Source organism: Hemibagrus wyckioides, linkage group LG29 (assembly GCF_019097595.1).
Source record: "Hemibagrus wyckioides isolate EC202008001 linkage group LG29, SWU_Hwy_1.0, whole genome shotgun sequence".
NCBI classification, from domain to species: Eukaryota; Metazoa; Chordata; class Actinopteri; order Siluriformes; family Bagridae; genus Hemibagrus; species Hemibagrus wyckioides.
In genome coordinates, this window is record NC_080738.1 from 15,544,367 (window position 1) to 15,565,533 (window position 21,167).

Consider the following 21,167-nt stretch of genomic DNA (forward strand, 5'->3'; position numbering starts at 1 on the left):
AAATCTGACTCATGAACATTTGATACATAATCACTTCTACAATTCAAATGCCACCATACATCAGTGTTTCCACATGGTGACACCTAGTGGAAGTGTTGAACACAGACACTAGGGCACACCTATATCCAACCAAATGCTTTCTTTAAATACTGGATTTGTTCATTTTAATCAATGCAAAGTGTCTCCTAGCTCATCCCTAGCATTTTTAGTGCTTCTGGTTTTGCTTGTGAACACTTGGCAGTGATTCTCTTGTGGCACATTTTGGTATAAGCTTTGTTCATATAAAATATAAAGAACTTAGCACTGTAATTAATACGGGTATACAGGTGTTTCAAAGCTCAGAAAACATTAATGTGTTTGCAGGAGCAGTGCACATGAGGGTAGTGGTGCTTATGTGACATGATGTAAGGGTCATATTTGAGTTTTACAGCATTAGAGTTTTGTCTTAAAGGCACTAAGTGACAAAGAAATCTAATCTCTAAAATATGTTTTTAAAAAATTTCTAAAAAGGACCCGAGTATTCAGATCTCCTCTTCCATAATCTTTTTCAGGTTCTGAGCTCCTTTTTCTTTCTTTCCCTAAATATCTTCCCTTTAATTGGGAGTTCATTTTCTTCAATATTTTCTCTTTAATCCTGAGCTCATTTAATTTCTTGACCTTGATATTTTCTCTTAAAGTCTTCCTTTTCTTACCAATTCACAATAGCGTTTTAATCCACAGCTCGAAGCACCGTGTTGCACCTCTGTTACCCAGCACAATCCTCAGCTACTGTTCAGACCACTTATAAAGAGGCGTGGCCAGGTGCAACAGGTTCATGCTGATTACCTGGACAAGGGTGTTGCTTAGCAGTCAGTGCTGCAGTTTTGCCTTAAAGGAACGCGCTGGAGGCAGCATTACAATATGCCGTGTTATATTTGTGTTCGCAAACCCTATTTCTGTTATAGATTAAATATAAAGTATTGCATGATCTTAACTGTCTAGCAGGAATCGCGGTAAACATATCAGTGAAGTATTTTATAAGAATAGTAGACCTGGATGCAATTTCACAATGTCTTGTTTTTCTCCAATAACATTAGAGAGTTACATTCAAAACACCTGTAATCCCCTTATATTACGATTACATATAATGTCGAGTTTCATATTAGATGTAATAAACTTTCATGGTAAATACTTACATAAAGCCAAACATGGAAAATGTAAAACCTGTGCATTTTCCCCCTTGATTTAATGACATTTATTTAATTACACATTTAATTTCTTTCATGTCTTTAAAAAGGCTTTTCCATCAATGAGTTTTCCCCTTACTTTGTCACTTACCAAGAACTGACAAGCTAATTCAGATCATACAATTCAGATAAAACATTTATTAATATCGTATACTGCCATTTATTTAAAAACAAATCCAAAATGTAAGTTAAAACAACAAAAACAAATACAAATTCACATATCAGTCATTGTAAAATAAGGTGATGTTAAGACTTCCGAAGTTACTGTAATGATGTTCAGTGAATAATTCCACTGTCATGTTAGTTTAATAATTTGTTGTATATTTAAACTAAATATCATATTTTGGACTTTAGAACATTTAAACACTTTCTAAAATGTTTAAATGTCAAATATACTAGGGTTTTGTACTTTATGTCAAGTCTGGTTTGAATAATATTACTAATTTAATGCATATGTAGGTTATCCAACACTATACCAATTTATATCTAATGGGAAATGATAAACTAGTTAGCAACAGAAACCAACTGCAAAGCAAAATCACTATATGCCTTTTTCATTATCCAGTTTAATATACAAAAAAACAAAAATGTATTTAAAATGTAGTTATATTTATTACATTGCACAGCAAATAATTGCAAATTATATACTAACTATACACTTATATTTATGCATCATCCAAGACATCTTTTAGTGGTGATGCTATTTTGGTAACGCTACCCAGTCCAGTTTCTGAGACCACAGGAGAAGCGTTAGTTGTTCTCAGAGTTAGAAGGGATGGAGAAGGAGAAAGGTCAGAGGTCATACCAAAATTATTTATTCCTGGGTTTTTTGGCAAACATGAATATTTATACTTGGGGTTAAGGGGCTTTTTACCAAATGATTCCATTCTTTGTGGTATCGTAGAAGGTGTGTTGTGAAGGTTTGGCTGGGAAGGTAGGTGCAGAAGGCTATGAAGCTCCATGTTAATTGCACCTTCCCTAGGTTCCTTTTCAAGAAGCATGCTTTTGTTGGCAAAGATAATTGGCTGGAATTGGAAATAAGGCTTCCAATTTCCAAGTTTGTCCCAGTTACAGTTACCATTCAGGTGCTTCTCTGGGCAAACCAGATTACTGAGGGATCCCTTGATGATATTTTGGTGCTCAATATTTTGGTAGCTTCTTATGACCTCATCCATCTCAATCATGTTGACCGCATGAGGCAACATCCCTTCACCTCCTCCTTCTTCTTTAAAATTATACAGACTCTCAACACTGGGCATTCCCACCATTTGCCGTTTTCCAAGATATGTGTCAGCCGAATTGCAGGAAATCCGGTCAAGAGAAATCCCCAATTCTGACTCAGTCATGACTGGATCAGGTTGCTTGAGACACCGGTACTCGCTTATCATAACATCTTCAGCAGTCTCACCCTCTGCAGAGCCTCGTCCACTTGAGCCAGAGTTCCTGAATGGGTCATTATTTCCTCGAATATCTTGACTTAAGCCACAAGTTTTGTTACATGTTATAGGATTACGCTTGACATTAGCAGCTAATAAAACAGTCTTCTTAAGCTGATTCGTTTTAGTTTTGTACCTTAATATGAGAGCAATTATACTTATAAAGAGCAAGAGGAACACTGCAAAAGAAACACTAAGGCTGACAGTCTGGACACGAACAGCAACACTGGTTAGTGCTTCTGCTGAATTGGAAATATTTACAACAACACGGCAAGCCGTTGACCTGGAATCAGGCCTTGGACTGCTTGCCACAATCAAAAAGTCTTCAACAGCCTCACTGGTGGCTGAGTTGCCTCTTCCTTGATACACTGGGTTTGATATATAGATACTGCCAGTGTTCTTGTTGACACTGAAAAAGCGGGATGGCTTCACTAAATTGTACTCCACAATGCCATCCAGACCCTTATCGTAATCCATGGCTGTCACATAACCAATGCTTTGGCCCACAATTTCATTGTCTGGCAGAGTGAAATAATACAGCTTCTGGGTAAACACTGGACTGAACTCATCCACACCTTCAATGTCCACCTGAACCCTCACCATAGCAGCTTGATCTCCTTTGTCTATGGCTTCTACCACAAAACAGTATTCACTTACTCTCTCATAGTCAAATATTTGTTTGGTATGGATTTCTCCAGTGAAAGGGTCAATGGTGAAGGCCTCATTCATGTCTTGGTTTTCAATGCCATAGTCCATGAAACAGGAGGTCAGAATGGAGTAGGTAAGCAAGCCAAAACTCCCTGCATCTTGATCAATAGCATGGACCACACAAACTGGAGTAAAAGCAGGTAAGTTTTCTGCTACTGAACAATTAATAGTAGGGAACCTAAAGAAGGGCAAATGATCATTCTCATCAAGCACTGTGATGAATATCACTGCAAAGGACACTTTCCTGTTGTCTGGACCACCACCATCTGATGCTTGGACAGTTAAGATGTGTTTAGTTTCGTCTTCATAATCCAAGGTGCCACTGGCTTCCAGTGTACCTGTTTGATAATCCAACTGGAACAACCCTTTACTGTTACCAGATATGATGTCATACCTTACGGTGCCATTTGGTCCAAGGTCTAGATCTTGAGCAGACACCAAGACCAGGAAAGTACTTAACTGATTGTTCTCACTAACTTGTACATAGTATTCCAAGCTGCTAAAAACTGGTTCATTGTCGTTGATGTCGAGCACAGTGACTGAGACTATTGTTGAGCTGTTTAGCCGAGGCACTCCTCTATCCATCACAGTAACAGTCAGCAAGTATGTCTCTGTGGTCTCTCTGTCCAGAGTATCACACAGCACTAAATAACCCACAAAACTTTTCTGGAACTCTGTAGGCACAAGAGCGGCTTCAATGCAGAAACGCCTCTCCTCATTTCCCCCAGTAATGGTAAAGTCTAAGTGGGTGTTTTCCTCAGAATAATCCTGGTCATGAGCCAGCAGGTTAAGAAGTACACTTCCAACAGATGTGTCCTCACACACACTCACCTTGTATGTGCTGTGCTGGAAAAAAGGTGCATGATCATTGGAGTCCTGCACGTCTATATCTACAGACGTGACACTAGACAGACCAGGATCGCCTCCGTCCCGAGCTTCCACCAGAAGCCGAATGATGCTGCTGCCAGCTGCATACTTCAGAGGTTTGCTGGTATATATGGAACCTTGGCATAGAAAAGGCATGAAGTAAACTACATATTTTGGAATTTACATTTATGTATGTGACAAGTTATCTATTGTTGATTTAACCAAGTAGTGCCTTGATTTCTATTTTTTAGTGTCTTGCTTTCTATTTGCTTAACATCAATCAAATCAAGTCAATCAGTTTTACAAATTTCTGAAAGATTTTGGAAACTTGATGCTCAGCTAGTTCATTGTCAATGTAAGTAAACATAAACTTTACACAAATATTACCATTTACTTGACTGATATAAAAGCCATCCTTTGTGGAGGAGAGAAGCCTGTAGGAGATCTTGCCATTCAGACCGGAGTCTCTGTCTGTAGCTGATACAGCCAACACAAACACATCTGCAGGTGTCAGCTCTGGCAACAATACCTGCAAGACAGTCAAAGATAATTCGACAAAACAGCGTATAGTGTATTTATACTCTCTAATGTATAAAAGACAGTATAATAAGTTTATCAAACAGTTCCAATACACAAAATATATATTGAAAAAAACACGCACAGATTTACAATATCAGATTAAATACCTGGTAAAACTCCTGAGAGAACACTGGTGCATTATCATTTACATCCAAAACTTTAATAGTTATCTGTGCCTCTGTCAGATGCACTGAATCGGATGCCACTATATTCAGTATGTGCATATTCTGCTTCTCATAATCCAGACTTTTGATAGATGTGATTATTCCAGAATAGGAGTCAATGGCAAAGCTCTCATTTGCCTCCTCTGTTTGTGACAAGCTGTAGGTGATCGAAGGATCAAGATCTGCATCAGAGGCCATTACTTGGAAAATGATATGGCCAGGTGGATAATCTAAATATGAACAAATTTATAAAAGAGAATTTATTTCAATCATAAATTTTGTATATAAAATTGTCTTAATTGTGTCCTTTAGATATCTTCTAATATCTGATTGATATCTTACTCTCAGGGACCTCTAGAGGCTCCACAACTCGTATCACTGGTCTGTTGTCGTTAACATCCACAACCTGAACCTGAACAGTGCATGTTTCCATCAGAGCAGGATTTCCCCTGTCTTTAGCCTCAACAATCAATCTGTCAGTCAGTAAAAGAGATTTATAAAATAAGAAAACCTATATTGCAAAAAAATATTTATTTAACAATAAATTAAAAACCATCCAAAAACACATTAACTGAAAGAATATAAAGAATGTTGGATTTTTCTGTGTTCAGTTGTCCTGCTATAGTTTTATCTGTATGATGATAAACCATCACCAAGTATGTGTTTGCCATTAAAGAGGAATTTATGCAGAAATTCAGATATAAAGGACATATCCAAATACAATACAAACTTTCCTTTCCTGAATTTCTGTAAATGTACAGGTCAATAAGTAGATGAATTAAGTTCCCTGCACACTTTGTATTTTTCTGCTATTCGTACAGAATTGTTTCTATTTGTTTGCAGGTAAAAACCTGCTGAAAAAAAAAAGACTTAAAACCATCACATCTATGACAGTATTTGAGTGTAATTCTTAAGCGTACTTGTAAGAGGAGATGATTTCTCGGTCAAGGACTGCACTGGTGGCCAGAATCCCACGCACAGAGTCGATAATGAAGACATTGTTTTGATTTCCATCCACTATGGAATAATCTATCTGCCCATTCACACCGCTGTCAGCATCCACTGCTAACACCTGAGGGAACAAAGATGTAGTTACTCTTCCTGATTGGTTATCTGTGGATCATGTGCTTGGCTCGCATTTTAAATAAAGTCATAATCTGTCACTTAACAACAAGAAGCACACACAGACCTGCATGACGTAAGTGTTAGGAATCTGTCCTTCCCAGACTGCAGTTCTGTAGTAACTTTGTTTAAACACTGGAGCGTTGTCATTTAAATCCTGTAGAGTGACAGTCACTCTGGCGTGGCTTGAATGGTGGCCATTTTCTGCCAAAACCACCAGATGAATCTCACGCTCCCTCTCAAAGTCCAACAGGAGCTGATCTCTAACTGTTATATCCCCTGTGGGAGGATGAAGTTCAATTTCTCATTATTTATATGGGGTTTTTTTTCACAAGTCAAAAGTATCTTAACAAAAGGGTAAGGGGGATTTTTAGTATCATTCACATATCTGTAGAGTAGATACAAGATTACTCGTGAAGTTTGTCACAGCTAACATTTCTTTCATAAAAATGCATTGAATTTTGAAATATTTTGAAAGGTTTCTGTTCATTTTCTTGAATATTTTAAATTGTCAAATCTGCCATTTTCAACTCATCATATTTTTGTACCCCTGTAACATTCAGTGAAGCTGTTTCACATTTTTTATTCTATCACAGAAAAGTGCTACACCAGTTTCACGCCTGCTGAAAATTTGTATATTCTGGTATATAATTTGCAAGAATTTATTAGATTTATGTTGGATAACTAAAGCTAAGTTCACACATAGAGTGATTTAATGTGTACTGCTATACTGTGAAGTTGTCTGTAGGTGCTCCATCTACTGGTTTGCCATAGCGCTAACATTTATAAGTGCATATCATGACTAGCGGGACTACTGTCTTCACTCCCACTGGTAGTCACTGCACCAAGTAACTCCATATTTGCATAAGGCTTTCTGAAGTTGCTGAAGTCACTTCACTGATGTGCTCATGCCCACATCTAGGTGCTAACAATCGGTGTTACTCTCGTTGCGACTCTCTGCTTGTGTGAATGTATCGCGTAGGAAAAACAAGGATGGTTCCAGATGCATTAAAGATTTTAGTCTCACCTGTGTTTGCGTCCATGCTGAACGCTCTGTTCTCATTGCCGCTAAAAACACTGTACTTCACTGTGATTTCTGTAGCACTTTGATCATGAGCTACAATGTTTCCCACCCAGGAGCCTTTATGACAAAAAAAATATTAAAAATACTTTTTAACATATTAGCTAATTAATCTAATAAATGTAAGTATTATACATACATATTGTATGTAGTCTATAATGAAATGCAAAAATTGAATTACAATCTGTTTTTTTAGATTACAAATCAACTGCTCTAACAAACTTCTGTATAAACAATTCAGTACCTGTAGGGCTGTTCTCAGGTAAGCTCACTTCATAGTGTTTCTCTGTAAACTGCAGCAGAGGCTCATCTCCATTAAGGGTAATTATCACAAGGCAGGTGGAGGTGAGAGCAGGTGAGCCCAAATCTGTGGCCCAAACCTTCAGCACCTTCGTCCCAGGTACGTTGGACTTCATTGGAGATTTTGCCTGCACCACTCCAGTCAATTGGTCAATCTGAAATTTCTCGTCTTCATTCATTAACCTGAACACCACTGTCCCGTTTTCACCTCGATCTGGATCATGTGCTGTCACCACGGCGACAGTTTGGTTATATTCTGCGCTAAACGATGCCCTTATTGGGTCGTTAATGCAGTGAGGCATGTTATCATTAACATCCCCCACCTCAACACTGACAGTTACGACAGAACTACGCGGACCCTGACTACAGCCGTCGGTCGCTACAGCACGGAGATTGTACTGTGACTGAATTTCTCGGTCCAGGGGTTTCGTTAAAAGCACAGCTCCTGTCGAGGAGTCAACAGAAAATGTCCCGGAATCGTCGTCAATCAAGGAGAAGGTGACCTCAGCATTTTGACCTACATCTGGGTCTCGAGCAGTAAGACGGATAATCTCACTGCCAGGAGGAAGGTCTTCGCTAACAATGGCATGGTAGGAAGTTTGCTCAAAAGCCGGACTGTTGTCATTCTCATCTGAGAGGCTTATAGAAAGAGTGGCAATGGAGGTGAGAGGGGCAGAGCCCTGATCAGCAGCCTTAATAAGGAGTGTGTAATTAGAACGTTTCTCTCTATCCAGAGAGTTAGTAGTGCTGACAGCTCCAGTCTCTGTGTCAATAAAAAAATCTCCAAAAGTATCTAATCAACACAAGAGAAAAGCAGAACATCAATGGGGAAATTGAAAATCTAATCAAGTTGAAATATTTTTCAGACTATTTCAACCAGTTTTATATATACACATATATTGTTTGCAGACAGAAAGTCATATCTGATCCACATACCAAAACAATCATGACCCAGAATTCTCAGCCATATAACAGACACATGAACCCTGACATTTCATAATAACTACCATGTTTATGTTCATTTTGCTGTATTTTCTTTAAAACCAGTGATTAGAACATTCCCAAAAGCTCAAGTATTTTTCACATTAGAACCCACTAATTGCGTGAAATCAGGATTCTGAAGCTTGTTTCCAGAAAAGTGTATAAAAATATCAATAATCAATATCAGAAAACACAGGACTAGCAAGTGATGATTCACACAAGTGCACTTATGAGCATGAAGCAGAGTGATGCTGTTAAAAAAAAAAAAAAGTTAGTTTAGTTATAGATAACCTGTCAAAGTTAACATTACTCACATTTAATTAGATTACTGCAGAAACATTCTATCGTAAGCTTGCTAAACTATCCTTCAAGAGAATGCATTAACTTAAACAGTTTACTCACTCTCTATAGCGTAGAATACCGTTCCATTGATCCCGCTGTCAGGGTCAAAGGTCACAGCAGTGTGAATGACCCCCAGAGGGAGATTCTCTGGTATAACGATGTGGAGGAACGACTGGGAGAACTCAGGTGGATTGTCATTGTCATCAAGCACAGAACAGAGGACCATAGTTGTGCTGGAGAGAGCAGGAATCCCAGCATCCTCTGCTTGAACTGCAGATAAGCCAATCAGGTGCAGAGTTAGGTCATATGACGAGCCCAATAAGCAGGTAAAATCATAATAATGAGAAGCAGATACAATCAGATTTAAGTATAAATGTAGGTATTAGATTAACTGCACCTGTAGTATTATGTCAAAGTATGTTTTTTTTATAGTTTTTATTCATTAAACACTGTGACTGGAATTTTAAATGCCCTATCATGGTGATTAATCATGACCCGAAGATTCTTACCTCTGAGAGTGAAGCTGTGCTGCAGTTCCCGGTCCAGCTTTGTGGCGGTGCTGATACGACCAGATTGTGAGTCAATGCTGAAAAACTCATAACCTGTGCCAGGGAAGAGGCTGTAGCTTATATTAGCATTCTCACCTGTGAAGAATAGAAGACACACATGTAGTGTCCACCTTTCCAATCCATCCATCCATCCATCTGCCATTTAACTCCTACACTGTACCTGAGTCCAGATCTACTGCTCTGACTGTGATCACTGCTTCACCTGGCTCCCTGTTCTCCATCACGCTGGCTCGATAAAGATTCTGTTCAAACTGCGGTGTCTCATCGTTCACATCCACCAGCAGCACAGTCAGCGTCTGAGTGGAGGAAAGAGACGGTGTCCCGCTATCTAAGACCTGGACTGTGAGCCCAAAGACATGCTGGGTTTCATAGTCCAGAGAGGAGTTCAAATACAAGTGACCTTGAAGGCAATAAGAAAAGAAAAAAGATGGCAAGAATGCTGATTATTACCAAACCTGTCAAAAGGAGATATGTACCACAACGCAGGATTTTACCTGATCTCTCCAAACGAAAGACTCCAGCTTCATTTCCAGAGATCAGACTGAAGCTTACATGACTGTTCACTCCTTCATCTTCATCTCTGGCCAGGAAATGATGTAGAAGACTCCCGACCTCTGTGTCCTCTGCTATGTGAACAGTTTCGTTTGAAATGAAGGTGGGGCTGTTGTCGTTGACATCCAATAAGAACACCTGAGCCGTCACAGAGTCAATGTATCTGCTGTCGTTGGCAGTGACGACAAAGGCAAAACTTTGATTGCGCTCACGATCCAATGGAAAAGCTATTAGGACCGCCCCAGTGTCAGGGTCAATCCTGAATGGCAGCTTCTCTGCAGTGAGGTTCGGGTCAAAGTTTAGCGTGTAACGTACAGCACTGTTACGAAGAGTCGCATCACCATCAACTGCTTTGAAGATGTACACAACGGTTCCTACAGTGACATCTTCCTGAACACCAAATACCACAATGTTGTTGTTGCCAGGGAAACTGGGGGTGTGGTCATTTACATCAGTTATGCTGACAGACACTAAAACGGTGGAGTTAAAATTGGGATGAACTTCAAAATGGTACTGCTGATTTGTCTCGTAGTCTAAAGGCTTTGCTAGATAAATGTTCCCATTCGCTGCATCAGTAGTAAAGTGCGAACTTCCACCTCCATTAGCGACAGTGTAGCGCAGCAGCTGACCGTTTCCCCTGGAAATTCCAAGCGAGCCAATCAGAGATCCCACGCTGGCATCCTCTCTGACGGTTAAACATCGGAGACCCAAAAATTCACGACTACCCACTTTATGTCCTTGCACCTGAGAGCATGTGTGGACCTAGATATTTTTAAATTAAAAGTAATTAAAATTTTACAAGTAATTATTTACATATATTTATGTGAACCCTGAAATATCACCTTTATGTGCACAAGTGCCGTCTGCTCTATAGGTGCAGCACTGTTGTCTGTAGCAACCACCCCGATGGTGTAGCTCGTCTGGTGGTTTCGGTCAAATCTTCCTGTAACCTTGATTTCTCCACTCTGGCTGTCAATCTCAAAATGACCCTTTCCATCATCTACAGGGAAAACAAAACAAGATTACCTTTAAAGAGACTTAACAAAATGGCTTCCACCATCAGTTATTCATAGGTTATATGTATGTATATACGAATGTAGGATTTTAGTACGCTTTTCATTTGCTATGTTAAGTTGTCTTTATTTGTCACATATACATAAATGCACAGTGAAATTCTTTCTGCGCATATCCCATGTTGATTTGTCAAGTTAATAAAATAATGGCAACATGGCGCTGTTCTAGAAAGGTCTATACAGTCATGTGCTACATTAACCGCTGACTTTAAGTGAGTAGTTCATAATTTTATCTATAAAATATTTGTTCCTCGAGATATCTGATGCTGTCTTCCATGTTGACAAAAGAGACATTAAAGAGAGTCTTTAGGTGTGTCTAAAAATGACTGATTATTGATTTCTGTGTTAAATTCTTACTGTGTATGTGTGAGCTGTTAATAAACACCAATATATAAGCCACAAATGTACTGTGGGTTTACCTGCTCTTAAAGAAAATGTAACTGTCCCATTTTCTCCTGCATCCAGGTCCTTAGCAAACATGCTAGCAATCACTGACCGGACAGGAAGGTCAGCACATACCTGTTAACAGAAAAAAAAACACATTAGCATCAATACTGCAGATAAAACAAGACACCTCTGAGCAATAATCTATACTGAATACAAATATTATGTATTTAATATTTATGTTCATATATTATGATGTGTAGAATGTTGCCAACATATTCCTTCATTACTTTACAGTTTGTTAACCTCATACTGCTACACTAGTTTCTGTCCCATAATATATAACAAAGATGATTGATATATAATGTGGACAATTATTAACTGCATTACACTTGAGAGGTAAAAGGATTTTACACTGATTTCATATAAGAGCTACAGTGAAGTAAATGTTGTCAACCTGCAGACTGATCTCCTGGTGCGTGAACTGAGGTGGATTGTCGTTGATATCGGTCACGGTTATATGGACGGTTGTGGTGGAGTTGAGGCGAGGATGACCGTGATCAGTCACTAAGACTGTCAGCGTGTGATGAGCTTGAAGCTCTCGATCCAAAGCCACCCAGTTAATCAGCCCACCTGCAAAGCACAAACAAAAAAAACACAAGACTGGAATAAATGTTATCCAGTGCCCAAGCTGAGAGTCCATAATGACATACTTTTAATTTAACAAAAAAATGTGTATTAATGATGGTTCAGCCATTTTTAAACTGGAATAGTTTATTGAAGGATGGATTATGGGATCTCACCTGTTTTAGAGTCAATGCGGAAGTGTTTGGTGTCAGACAGGAGGATATAGGACAGCTGTCCGTTTTTCCCTGAATCTCTATCTGTAGCGTTCAAATGTCCCATCAGGCCATGGGGGTTCAGACTCTCTGGGACGCTGAAAAAGTATCTGTCTCTACTGAAAACTGGATTGTTATCATTTTCATCCTGCACTGAGATGATGACGGTGGCTAATGTGCTCACTTCTTCATCACTGCCTCGAGCTGTGGCACGAATGTAAAATCTGTACGTCTTCTCCGACTCGTAATCCAGACTGCGAGCCACGAAGATCCAGCCGCTCTCAGGCTGGATAAGAAACGGCAACGTTGTGGACAGAGGCTCTATAGAGTAGCTGAGGATTCTGGGTAAAGGTGACCCAGACTGTGATTTGATCCCATGGGCGCGAACTTGGATCACACGAGTGCCACTTTGAGCATTTTCTCCAATGTCCACTTGATAAATTAGCGTCTCGAAGGCTAGCACATCCTTCACGTTCGTTGAAGAGTCAAGCTCCACCATAAGGCTCATTGAGGCACTTAATGATGGATTTCCTTCATCTTCAGCCACCACTTTGAGCTCATATCTATGTGGAGTGTCTTCTGTAATGCTGCTCTTTAGTGTTAAAGTCCCAAAATGAGGATGAATAGCAAATAACTGGCTCTCAGGATGCAGAGAGTAGCGAATCTGTCCATTAGCGTCACTGTCGCTGTCATGAGCGTGTGCCACGTAGACCGTCGTCCCAGGAAGAGCTTTATGGGATAATGTGATGAAGTCCAGGCTCATTGGGAAGACAGGTGGGTTGTCGTTGATGTCTGTGATGATGATGTGGACATGAGCGGTGCTATAGATGGCTTGAGTATTAATGTGAGCTTGAACAGTGAGAAGTGCACTTGGTAGGGACTCATGATCCAGTGGAATGTTGGTATAGATCACACCAGACTGGGAATCCAAAGAAAAAAATCCCTCAGGGTTACCAGAGGAGATTCGATACATGTGAGCATCCACCAAATCTGCAAGAGATAATACCATTAACAGAAAAGATAAACTCTCCAAAGTCCTTGTTGGCTGTTTCTCAAATAACACTGAAGTTTAGTGACATGAACACACTTCTGGCTGTTTTATTACTGCACCTTTTCATGTAATATGTAGATGATATGCTGCAACACCTGGATAATTTATCTTTCCATTTATTTTCCGATTTGTCATTTACCAATTCCTCTAGGTTTCTGTGAAGCTCTTTTCTAACTGATAGCCCAATCTGCCCTCCTCCACATACACAAGCTCAAAGATCACTGCGATTGGCTACGTTTCATTTTCATTTCACCATGCTGCCCGCCTATTAGCAGCACTCATCCTCTAAGATTTTAATCAAACATTTTGTATTGTATACATTGTATTCTCTCAGCTCACCATGAGGTTTTACAGCCTGGACTTTCCCCACCGAGGTGCCGGGAGGAGAATCTTCAGACACAGAGAAGCTGTAGTAGGACTTTTGGAAGAGTGCAGGGGCTTGGCCAGCGTTCAGAATGTTGATGATGATGTCAGCAGGTCTTGGAGAAGCCACACCCACTCCATCACGGGCGGAGACAGCAAGTTGCACACTTCCAGAACCGAGCTCAGAGAGACTAGAGGAGACGGAGAGTGTGCCTGCAGACCACACACACATACATACACCAAACAAGTGTGTTTTTCTACAGTATTAAGTAACTTAAGGAACTAAGACATTAATTTTTTTCCACGATCAGCATTTCCCTCTGCAAAAATATAAAATCACCTGAGGATTCGTTCACAGAGAAAAAAGATGCATGGTCTCCAGGGAGAAGCTCGTATGAGACTTGTCCGTAGATACCCGAATCTCGATCAGTGGCAAAGACGGTGAGGATTTCAGCTCCAGGCTGAGTGTTCCTACTCAAGCTTGTGATGTATTTCTCTGGGTTAAATTCAGGAGCGTTATCGTTCACATCCTCCACATCCACATGAAGATACATCTGTGAGCCGAGGCCTCCCTGAAGAGAAGGAGAAAAAACAGGAGAAATGAGTTCACACAGTGTCAATTTAAAATAATAATAATAATAATAATAAAGTCTGTCTACATTAAACAAGAACACACTTACTTGGTCTTCAGCTTTTACCAAAAGGTCAAAGTTCACCAGGCCTCCGTCGCGATCGATGTCACGAGACACGCAGATCTCTCCAGTAATGGGGTTGATGTGAAACAGTTTGTGTGCGTATTCAGTGTTAAACGCGTCTGAAAAATTGTAACGCACCGATCCAAACTCGCCACCATCAGCATCCTCAGCAGTTACCTACACAACAAGAAGTTCATCCATCAACATAACAGAAGATTAAAACAATCATTTCTGTCTGAATGTCATTTTACCGTATTTACATCTTTCTCGTTTCTCTGACAAATATGACAGAATCCAGTAATTTGAGGAATAAAGTATAACACTAGTTATACTTTATTAGTTCTGATTGGTTCTGAAGCACCTCTAACGGGATTCATGATCTCGTTCTGATACGTTATTGTTTCTACGTTAAGGGTGCATTCACTTATAAACAATAAACAAATTAAAAATGTGATATTTGATAACAAAAAACATTAGTCACTGATTCGGAAACGTTTTCTGCAAGTAGATGTTTATTTAATATTTTTTGGAAGGAGTCTCCAGTGTCTGGGGCTTTTCAGGAAAGAGGAAACTGCATTCCAGTTTGCTATTAATATGCACCTTTTTTGTACTCCTTCTATTTTGCACTACAAGAAGAAAAAAGAGATGCTGGTGAGAGGACATGAGAACATGATTGTTTTGTTGAAGGACAACATGTGTAACTAGAAACGGATAAAATTTGTTGGCAAATTGCTTTAATTTGTGTTTGTTATTGGAATGTATTCAACATCACCGATTATTTTCCTACTACAGCACACCTAAGCATTTTATTCTTTACTCATTTTATTCTTCAATCATGACTCAGATCTAATGATTCAGATCTAAAACCTTATATACTTTGCTACAAAGATTAATAAAGCCACGATGACGACTTCTCGTTTGGCACGTACAGTTTACGGCTGCTTGTCTTTCCTACTTTATCTCTCTCATGTCATTTAACCCTGCGTTCGGCAGCGTTTGATTCTTTGTTCCTTTCGTGCAATAAATGTGATATAGTGAATTTTATGGCCTGTGTGGGTGACGATGTGGATTTAACTTTTGGTCAAAGTCTAAAAGCTACAATACTATAATCAAATAATGTGTGAAACTTATACTTTAAACAGAGCCGAACAGTAAGCAGGGAAATATGGAACGTTTCATTCTCACAGTAAAAAATGTAGTAGTAATTATTAGAAATGATATTAGTACTACATTTATTATTAAAGGCTCCAAATAAAGCAGCTAAAAATATTATTCATTTATAATATGATGAAAAATAAATCAGAGGACATGCACTGGATGATATTATAATATTACTTGGAAAAATAAGATAAATAATATTTTGAAGGTTTAGAGGTATTTGGCATATACAAATTATTATAATGAAATAATAAATCATTTTATTGATAACAAATAGTAAAATTATCTGAATCTTGTTTTTTCTTCACTGACAGAAGACAAAAACATTCTGATATTATTATTTCACTTATTATTTAATTTATTTAAACCTATTACCATATCCAGACCTACATCCATACAGTGTGATTATTCTAGCATTGTTTTGCTGTTTGTTTCAGCAAGGCAGTGACAGGATTCAAGTCAGACACACACACACACACACACACACTTTCCACCTTGCAGTAACACTGCAGTCTTTGTACTGAGAAGAGTAAACACTCTCGCTCTTTCGCTGTCAGTAGGCGCTGTCTCCTAATTCATAAAGAACTACTTTCTGTATGTGTGTGTGTGTGTGTGTGGCACTGACACTTAAATTAGTGTGTGTGGTGTTGATATGAGTGTATCAGGTGTATGCGGATGCTGGGACCTCGAACGCTGGGTAGAACCCAAATAATGTCTGCAAAGCGATGGTCACGTTCTCAAAAAAACAAATGTATGGTTTAAAATATTTACCTGGATAAAGCAGCTTCCAATGGCAAAATGTTCCCGAATGGTGGTGTTGTAGATCTGCTGTTGGAACACAGGGCCGTTATCATTGACATCCTCGACACAGACGCTAACAGTAGCTGTGGAGGTTAAAGGAGGAAAGCCAGAGTCCACAGCCACCACCAAAAACACCAGATCTGACTCTCGCTCTCGGTCCAAACCTGCAGCAGTGCTGATGATACCAGTCAGGGGGTCAATGCTCACCAGAAAACTTTGATCTGACTGTAAAATGGAGTATGATATCCCAGAATCCTCATCATCATCATGGGCCTTGACCTGTATCACTGAGCTTCCTTCAGCAGCATCCTCAAAAACGTTTGACTCATAGATTTTTTGCTCAAAAACCGGTGCATTATCGTTCACATCAGAAATCCTTAGAACAAACGTCCTCTCGCTTCTCAGAGGAGGAGAACCGAAGTCTGAGGCGATGATGGTGAGTTTGTACTGATCCTTTTCCTCCCTGTCAAGTGCACCTTCCACACATAAAGCATACACAAACTCATCTACAAACTTCAAGCTGAACTTCCCCTCTCCACCTTCGAGAAGAACGCTGACTTTGTTCAGTTCTCCCAAATCAGGGTCTGAAATGATGATTCTGGCCACGTAATCTCCATAACCAGCACCTTCAGAAACCTCTGGATCTCCACTTTCACTCAAAAACACAATGCTGATATTGGGGCTGTTATCATTGACGTCCAGAATCCTGATTTCTACAAACACACTGCTGGATTTCGAAGGAGATCCATGATCCTGAGCTATTACAACCAGCTCAAAAGATCTCCTGGTTTCATAGTCCAGAATCTTATGCACTCGAATGATACCTGTATATTTGTCGATAATGAAAAACTCGCCCGAGTTGCTCTGGTTGATCTCATAAGTGATGAGGCCATTAGAGTCAATATCCAGGTCGTACGCATTTACCTGGCACACAGGGGCTAAAATAGGGGTGTTTTCCCAAATAAAAGCTTGATAGTCAGTCTGATTGAACACAGGGTGGTTGTCGTTTTCATCCAAAACATTAACGTTAACTTGCAAGTACCCAGTTTTTGGTGGTACCCCACCATCAAAAGCCTCAATGGTCAGATTGTAGAAATTCTCAGTTTCTCTATCCAGCTCTTTCACAAGAACTAAATCCATACTCTGGACGTCCAGTTTGAAAACTTCCTGTGTGCTACTTTCTAAAATTCTGTACCCCTGAATGCCAAACCTGCCCTCATCCTGATCTCCTGCAGCATCCAGGTGAAATGTTGTCCCAGTTGGGGTCCATTCGGACATGTTAAGCATCACAATTGCTTCAGGAAACACAGGTGCGTGATCGTTTATGTCTTTAACCACCACGTGAACCCTGATCACCTGTCCACTCAGACTTGTAACAGAAAATTCATATCTGTCTCTGCGCTCACGGTCCAAAACTGCAGATGTAGAAATGACTCCTGTCTCTGAATCTATTTTCAGATCACGGAAAATGTCCGAGTCTGTGCTCTCGGATATGAAGAACCCACTGCTTTGTACACCTGGAGGAAAAGCGGCTCTTATGTCCCCTACTCTGGTTCCTACAGGTAAACCCTCCACAAAAGACACACTGAGATTATATACTTGCCCAAGTGCCCATGACTTTAAACAGAACAGTAACAGAACGATCAAAAATTGCAATATAATCCTTGAACAATGCTCCATTGTTTTCTACCATGTATAAAACAATTCATAAAGGCATAAATTTTAGTTTTTCTTCATATTTCTGGTCAATGAAAATCACTTAGAAGCGAAACCTTCAAAGTATAACTTCAAACAGATATTTTTTAAGGTTGCACTTATCACATTCTATCCTGTATAATTATTTACTAATATATTTCATTCCTGTACGTTACCGAACTGTTTGCGTAGCTCTAAATAGACTTTTAGTGCTATAATTCAGGTACGAACCGCATGCACAGTCCACACCGAGACGCGCCTTCTTCCCTGCTTCAAGCTCGATACCAAAGAGTCGAATCTCTTATTCATGAGCCGAATCTTATATTGTGGAGTCGACTCTACTCAGTCAAAATGATTCACGTGAAGTTCGGCGCAAACCTCGTGAATGAACAAAGTAGTAAATTTGTTGTCACTGTTTGAGAAATAAATGACCACCATAAATCAGAATTCTGATATCGTTTTATTTATCTATGGGGAAAGCTGTCTTTAAACCAAAGAACGTTACCCACAAACGTAATCCAGCTAGTGTTAGTTGTCACAGTTAGCACAATGAACGTTAACATTGCCATTAACATGACTTATGTCTTTATAGCTGTTCTGCATTTATTTATGTATTTATGTGTGTTTTTATTTGTTTGTTTGTTTTTGTTTCCTGACTGATTGCAACTTAACCGTGCAGAATCGACTCTTATAATCGATTCTGCAATAGATTCGGACAACTCGTCTGTAGTACCACCACTGTCCACTAGGGGGATATTGATTTACCGTATTAAAAAGTATAACTCCTAATCCTAATCCTAGTGGACAGTGGTGGTACTACAGGCGAGCTGTTAATATCAGGCAGCTGAATAAATATTACACACGAACAAAGTCATGTTCTTGTTGCGTTATCTGTGATCTTTGTTTTCTAAAGAGGTTTTTAAACTCTTTCAACTTCTGCTTTCTTGTAAATGAACATTATGGATACTACGATCATTTCTGCACGCACTTTTAAGGAATAGTGAATGAAGACAACGCGCGTGCGCTCGGGAATTGACACGCGCCTTCTTGTCTGCTTCAAACTCGATAGTAAAGAGTCGACTCTCTTAATCATGAGCCGAGTCCTAAATTGTGGAGTCGATTCTACTCAGTGACAAATGATTCACGTCAAGTTCGGCGCAATCCTCGTGAATTAATAAAGAAGTAAATTTGTTCAGTTTTTACTGTTTGAGAAAAATGACCACCATAAATCAGAATTCTGACAGCGTTTTATTTTAAAACATAATGGGAAAGCTGTCTTTAAATCAAAAAACCTCACCTACACACGTAATGAAGCTACTGTTAGCTCTTCTAGTTAACATAATGAACGTTAACATTGTCATTAACATGACATATGACATTATAGCTGCATTTATTTCTGTATTTATTTGTTTATTTATTTGCTTTTTTTTTGTTTTCTGATTGGTTGCACCTTTTATTTGACCAAACTGTGCAGAATCGACTCTTAGAATCGATTCTGTAATAGATTCGGACAACTCGCCTGTAGTACCACCACTGCCCACTAGGGATTATGAGTTACCATATTTAAAAGTAGAAATTCTAATCCCTCTAGTGGACAGTTGTGGTACTACACGTAATATGTATTCCGCTGAATAAATATTACACACGAACAAAGTAATGTTCTTGCTGCGTTATCTGATAATGAATGTTAACTTTATCTTTGTCGTTAACATGACTTATCTCATTATAGCTGCTCTGCATTTATTTCTATATTTGTTTCCTGATTGCCGTTTTTATTTGACAAAAAACGAGAAACCGTTCATACTTCAAAATTCGCACAGCTCGAGCGTATTACCAACACTGTCCACTCGAGGGATTATGATTTATACTTTTAATACAATAACTATTACTCCCTCTAGTGGACAGATGTGGTTCTACAGGCGAGCTGTTTTCAGCTGAATAAATATTACACACGAACAAAGTCATGTTCTTGTTGCGTTATCTGTGATCTTTGTTTTCTAAAGAGGTTTTTAAACTCTTTCAACTTCTGCTTTCTTGTAAATGAACATTATGGATACTACGATCATTTCTGCACGCACTTTTAAGGAATAGTGAATGAAGACAACGCGCGTGCGCTCGGGAATTGACACGCGCCTTCTTGTCTGCTTCAGCTCGATAGTAAAGAGTCGACTCTCTTAATCATGAGCCGAGTCCCAAATTGTGGAGTCGATTCTACTCAGTGACAAATGATTCACGTCAAGTTCGGCACAATCCTCGTGAATTAATAAAGAAGTAAATTTGTTCAGTTTTTACTGTTTGAGAAAAATGACCACCATAAATCAGAATTCTGACAGCGTTTTATTTTAAAACGTGATGGGAAAGCTGTCTTTAAATCAAAGAACCTCAAATACACACGTAATGAAGTTACTGTTAGCTCTTCTAGTTAGCATAATGAACGTTAACATTGTCATTAACATGACATATGACATTATAGCTGCATTTATTTCTGTATTTATTTGTTTGTTTGTTTTTTTGTTTTCTGACTGGTTGCACATTTTACTTAACCAAATCGACTCTTAGAATCGATTCTGTAATAGATTCGGACAACTCGCCTGCAGTACCACCACTGCCCACTAGAGGGATTATGAGTCATCATATTAAAAAGAATAAATCCTAATCCCTCTAGTGGACAGTGGTGGTAATACACTTGAGATGTATTCATCTGAATAAATATTACACACGAACATGAATGTTGACTTTATCTTTGTCGTTAACATGACTTCTCATTATAGCAGCTCTACATTTATTTCTATATTTGTTTCCTGATTGATTGCAGTTTTATTTTTATTTGACAAAAAAAACGAGAAAACGTTCATACTTCAAAATTCGAACAGCTCGAGTGTAGTACCAACACTGTCCACTAGAGGGATCATGATTGATACTTTTTAATACGATAACTACTACTCCCTCTAGAGGACAGTGGTGGTACTACAGGCGAGCTGTTCGAATGTGTTACTGAATCGATTCTGCGCGGTTTCCTCGTTTTATTTTGGTCAAATAAAAGATGCAATCAGAAAACAAACAAACGCAAAGTAATGCTCTTACTGCGTTATCTGTTATCTTTTCTAAAGTGTTTTCTAAAGATGTTCGCGCGTGGGCTCGGGAATTGATTACAGCTGTCCGGAATCTATTGCAGAGTCGA

At 39.1% G+C, this 21,167-nt stretch overlaps 1 protein-coding gene across 1 annotated transcript; it reads right to left on the reverse strand.

Annotated features, from left to right (window-relative positions):
• Positions 1-1,034: 1,034 nt before the first annotated feature.
• dchs2 (dachsous cadherin-related 2) lies at positions 1,035-18,263 on the reverse strand. The gene is made up of 20 exons (XM_058384152.1): positions 16,262-18,263; positions 14,318-14,509; positions 13,978-14,209; positions 13,614-13,850; positions 12,188-13,213; positions 11,842-12,017; positions 11,420-11,519; positions 10,770-10,927; positions 9,870-10,689; positions 9,536-9,775; positions 9,316-9,450; positions 8,867-9,076; positions 7,428-8,276; positions 7,130-7,243; positions 6,170-6,381; positions 5,901-6,052; positions 5,323-5,453; positions 4,924-5,210; positions 4,625-4,766; positions 1,035-4,374 (listed from the first exon to the last, which is right to left on the reverse strand). The coding sequence occupies exons 1-20, from the start codon at positions 17,969-17,971 to the stop codon at positions 1,892-1,894; spliced, it is 9,606 nt and encodes a 3,201-aa protein (XP_058240135.1). The 5' UTR covers positions 17,972-18,263; the 3' UTR covers positions 1,035-1,891.
• Positions 18,264-21,167: the final 2,904 nt, after the last annotated feature.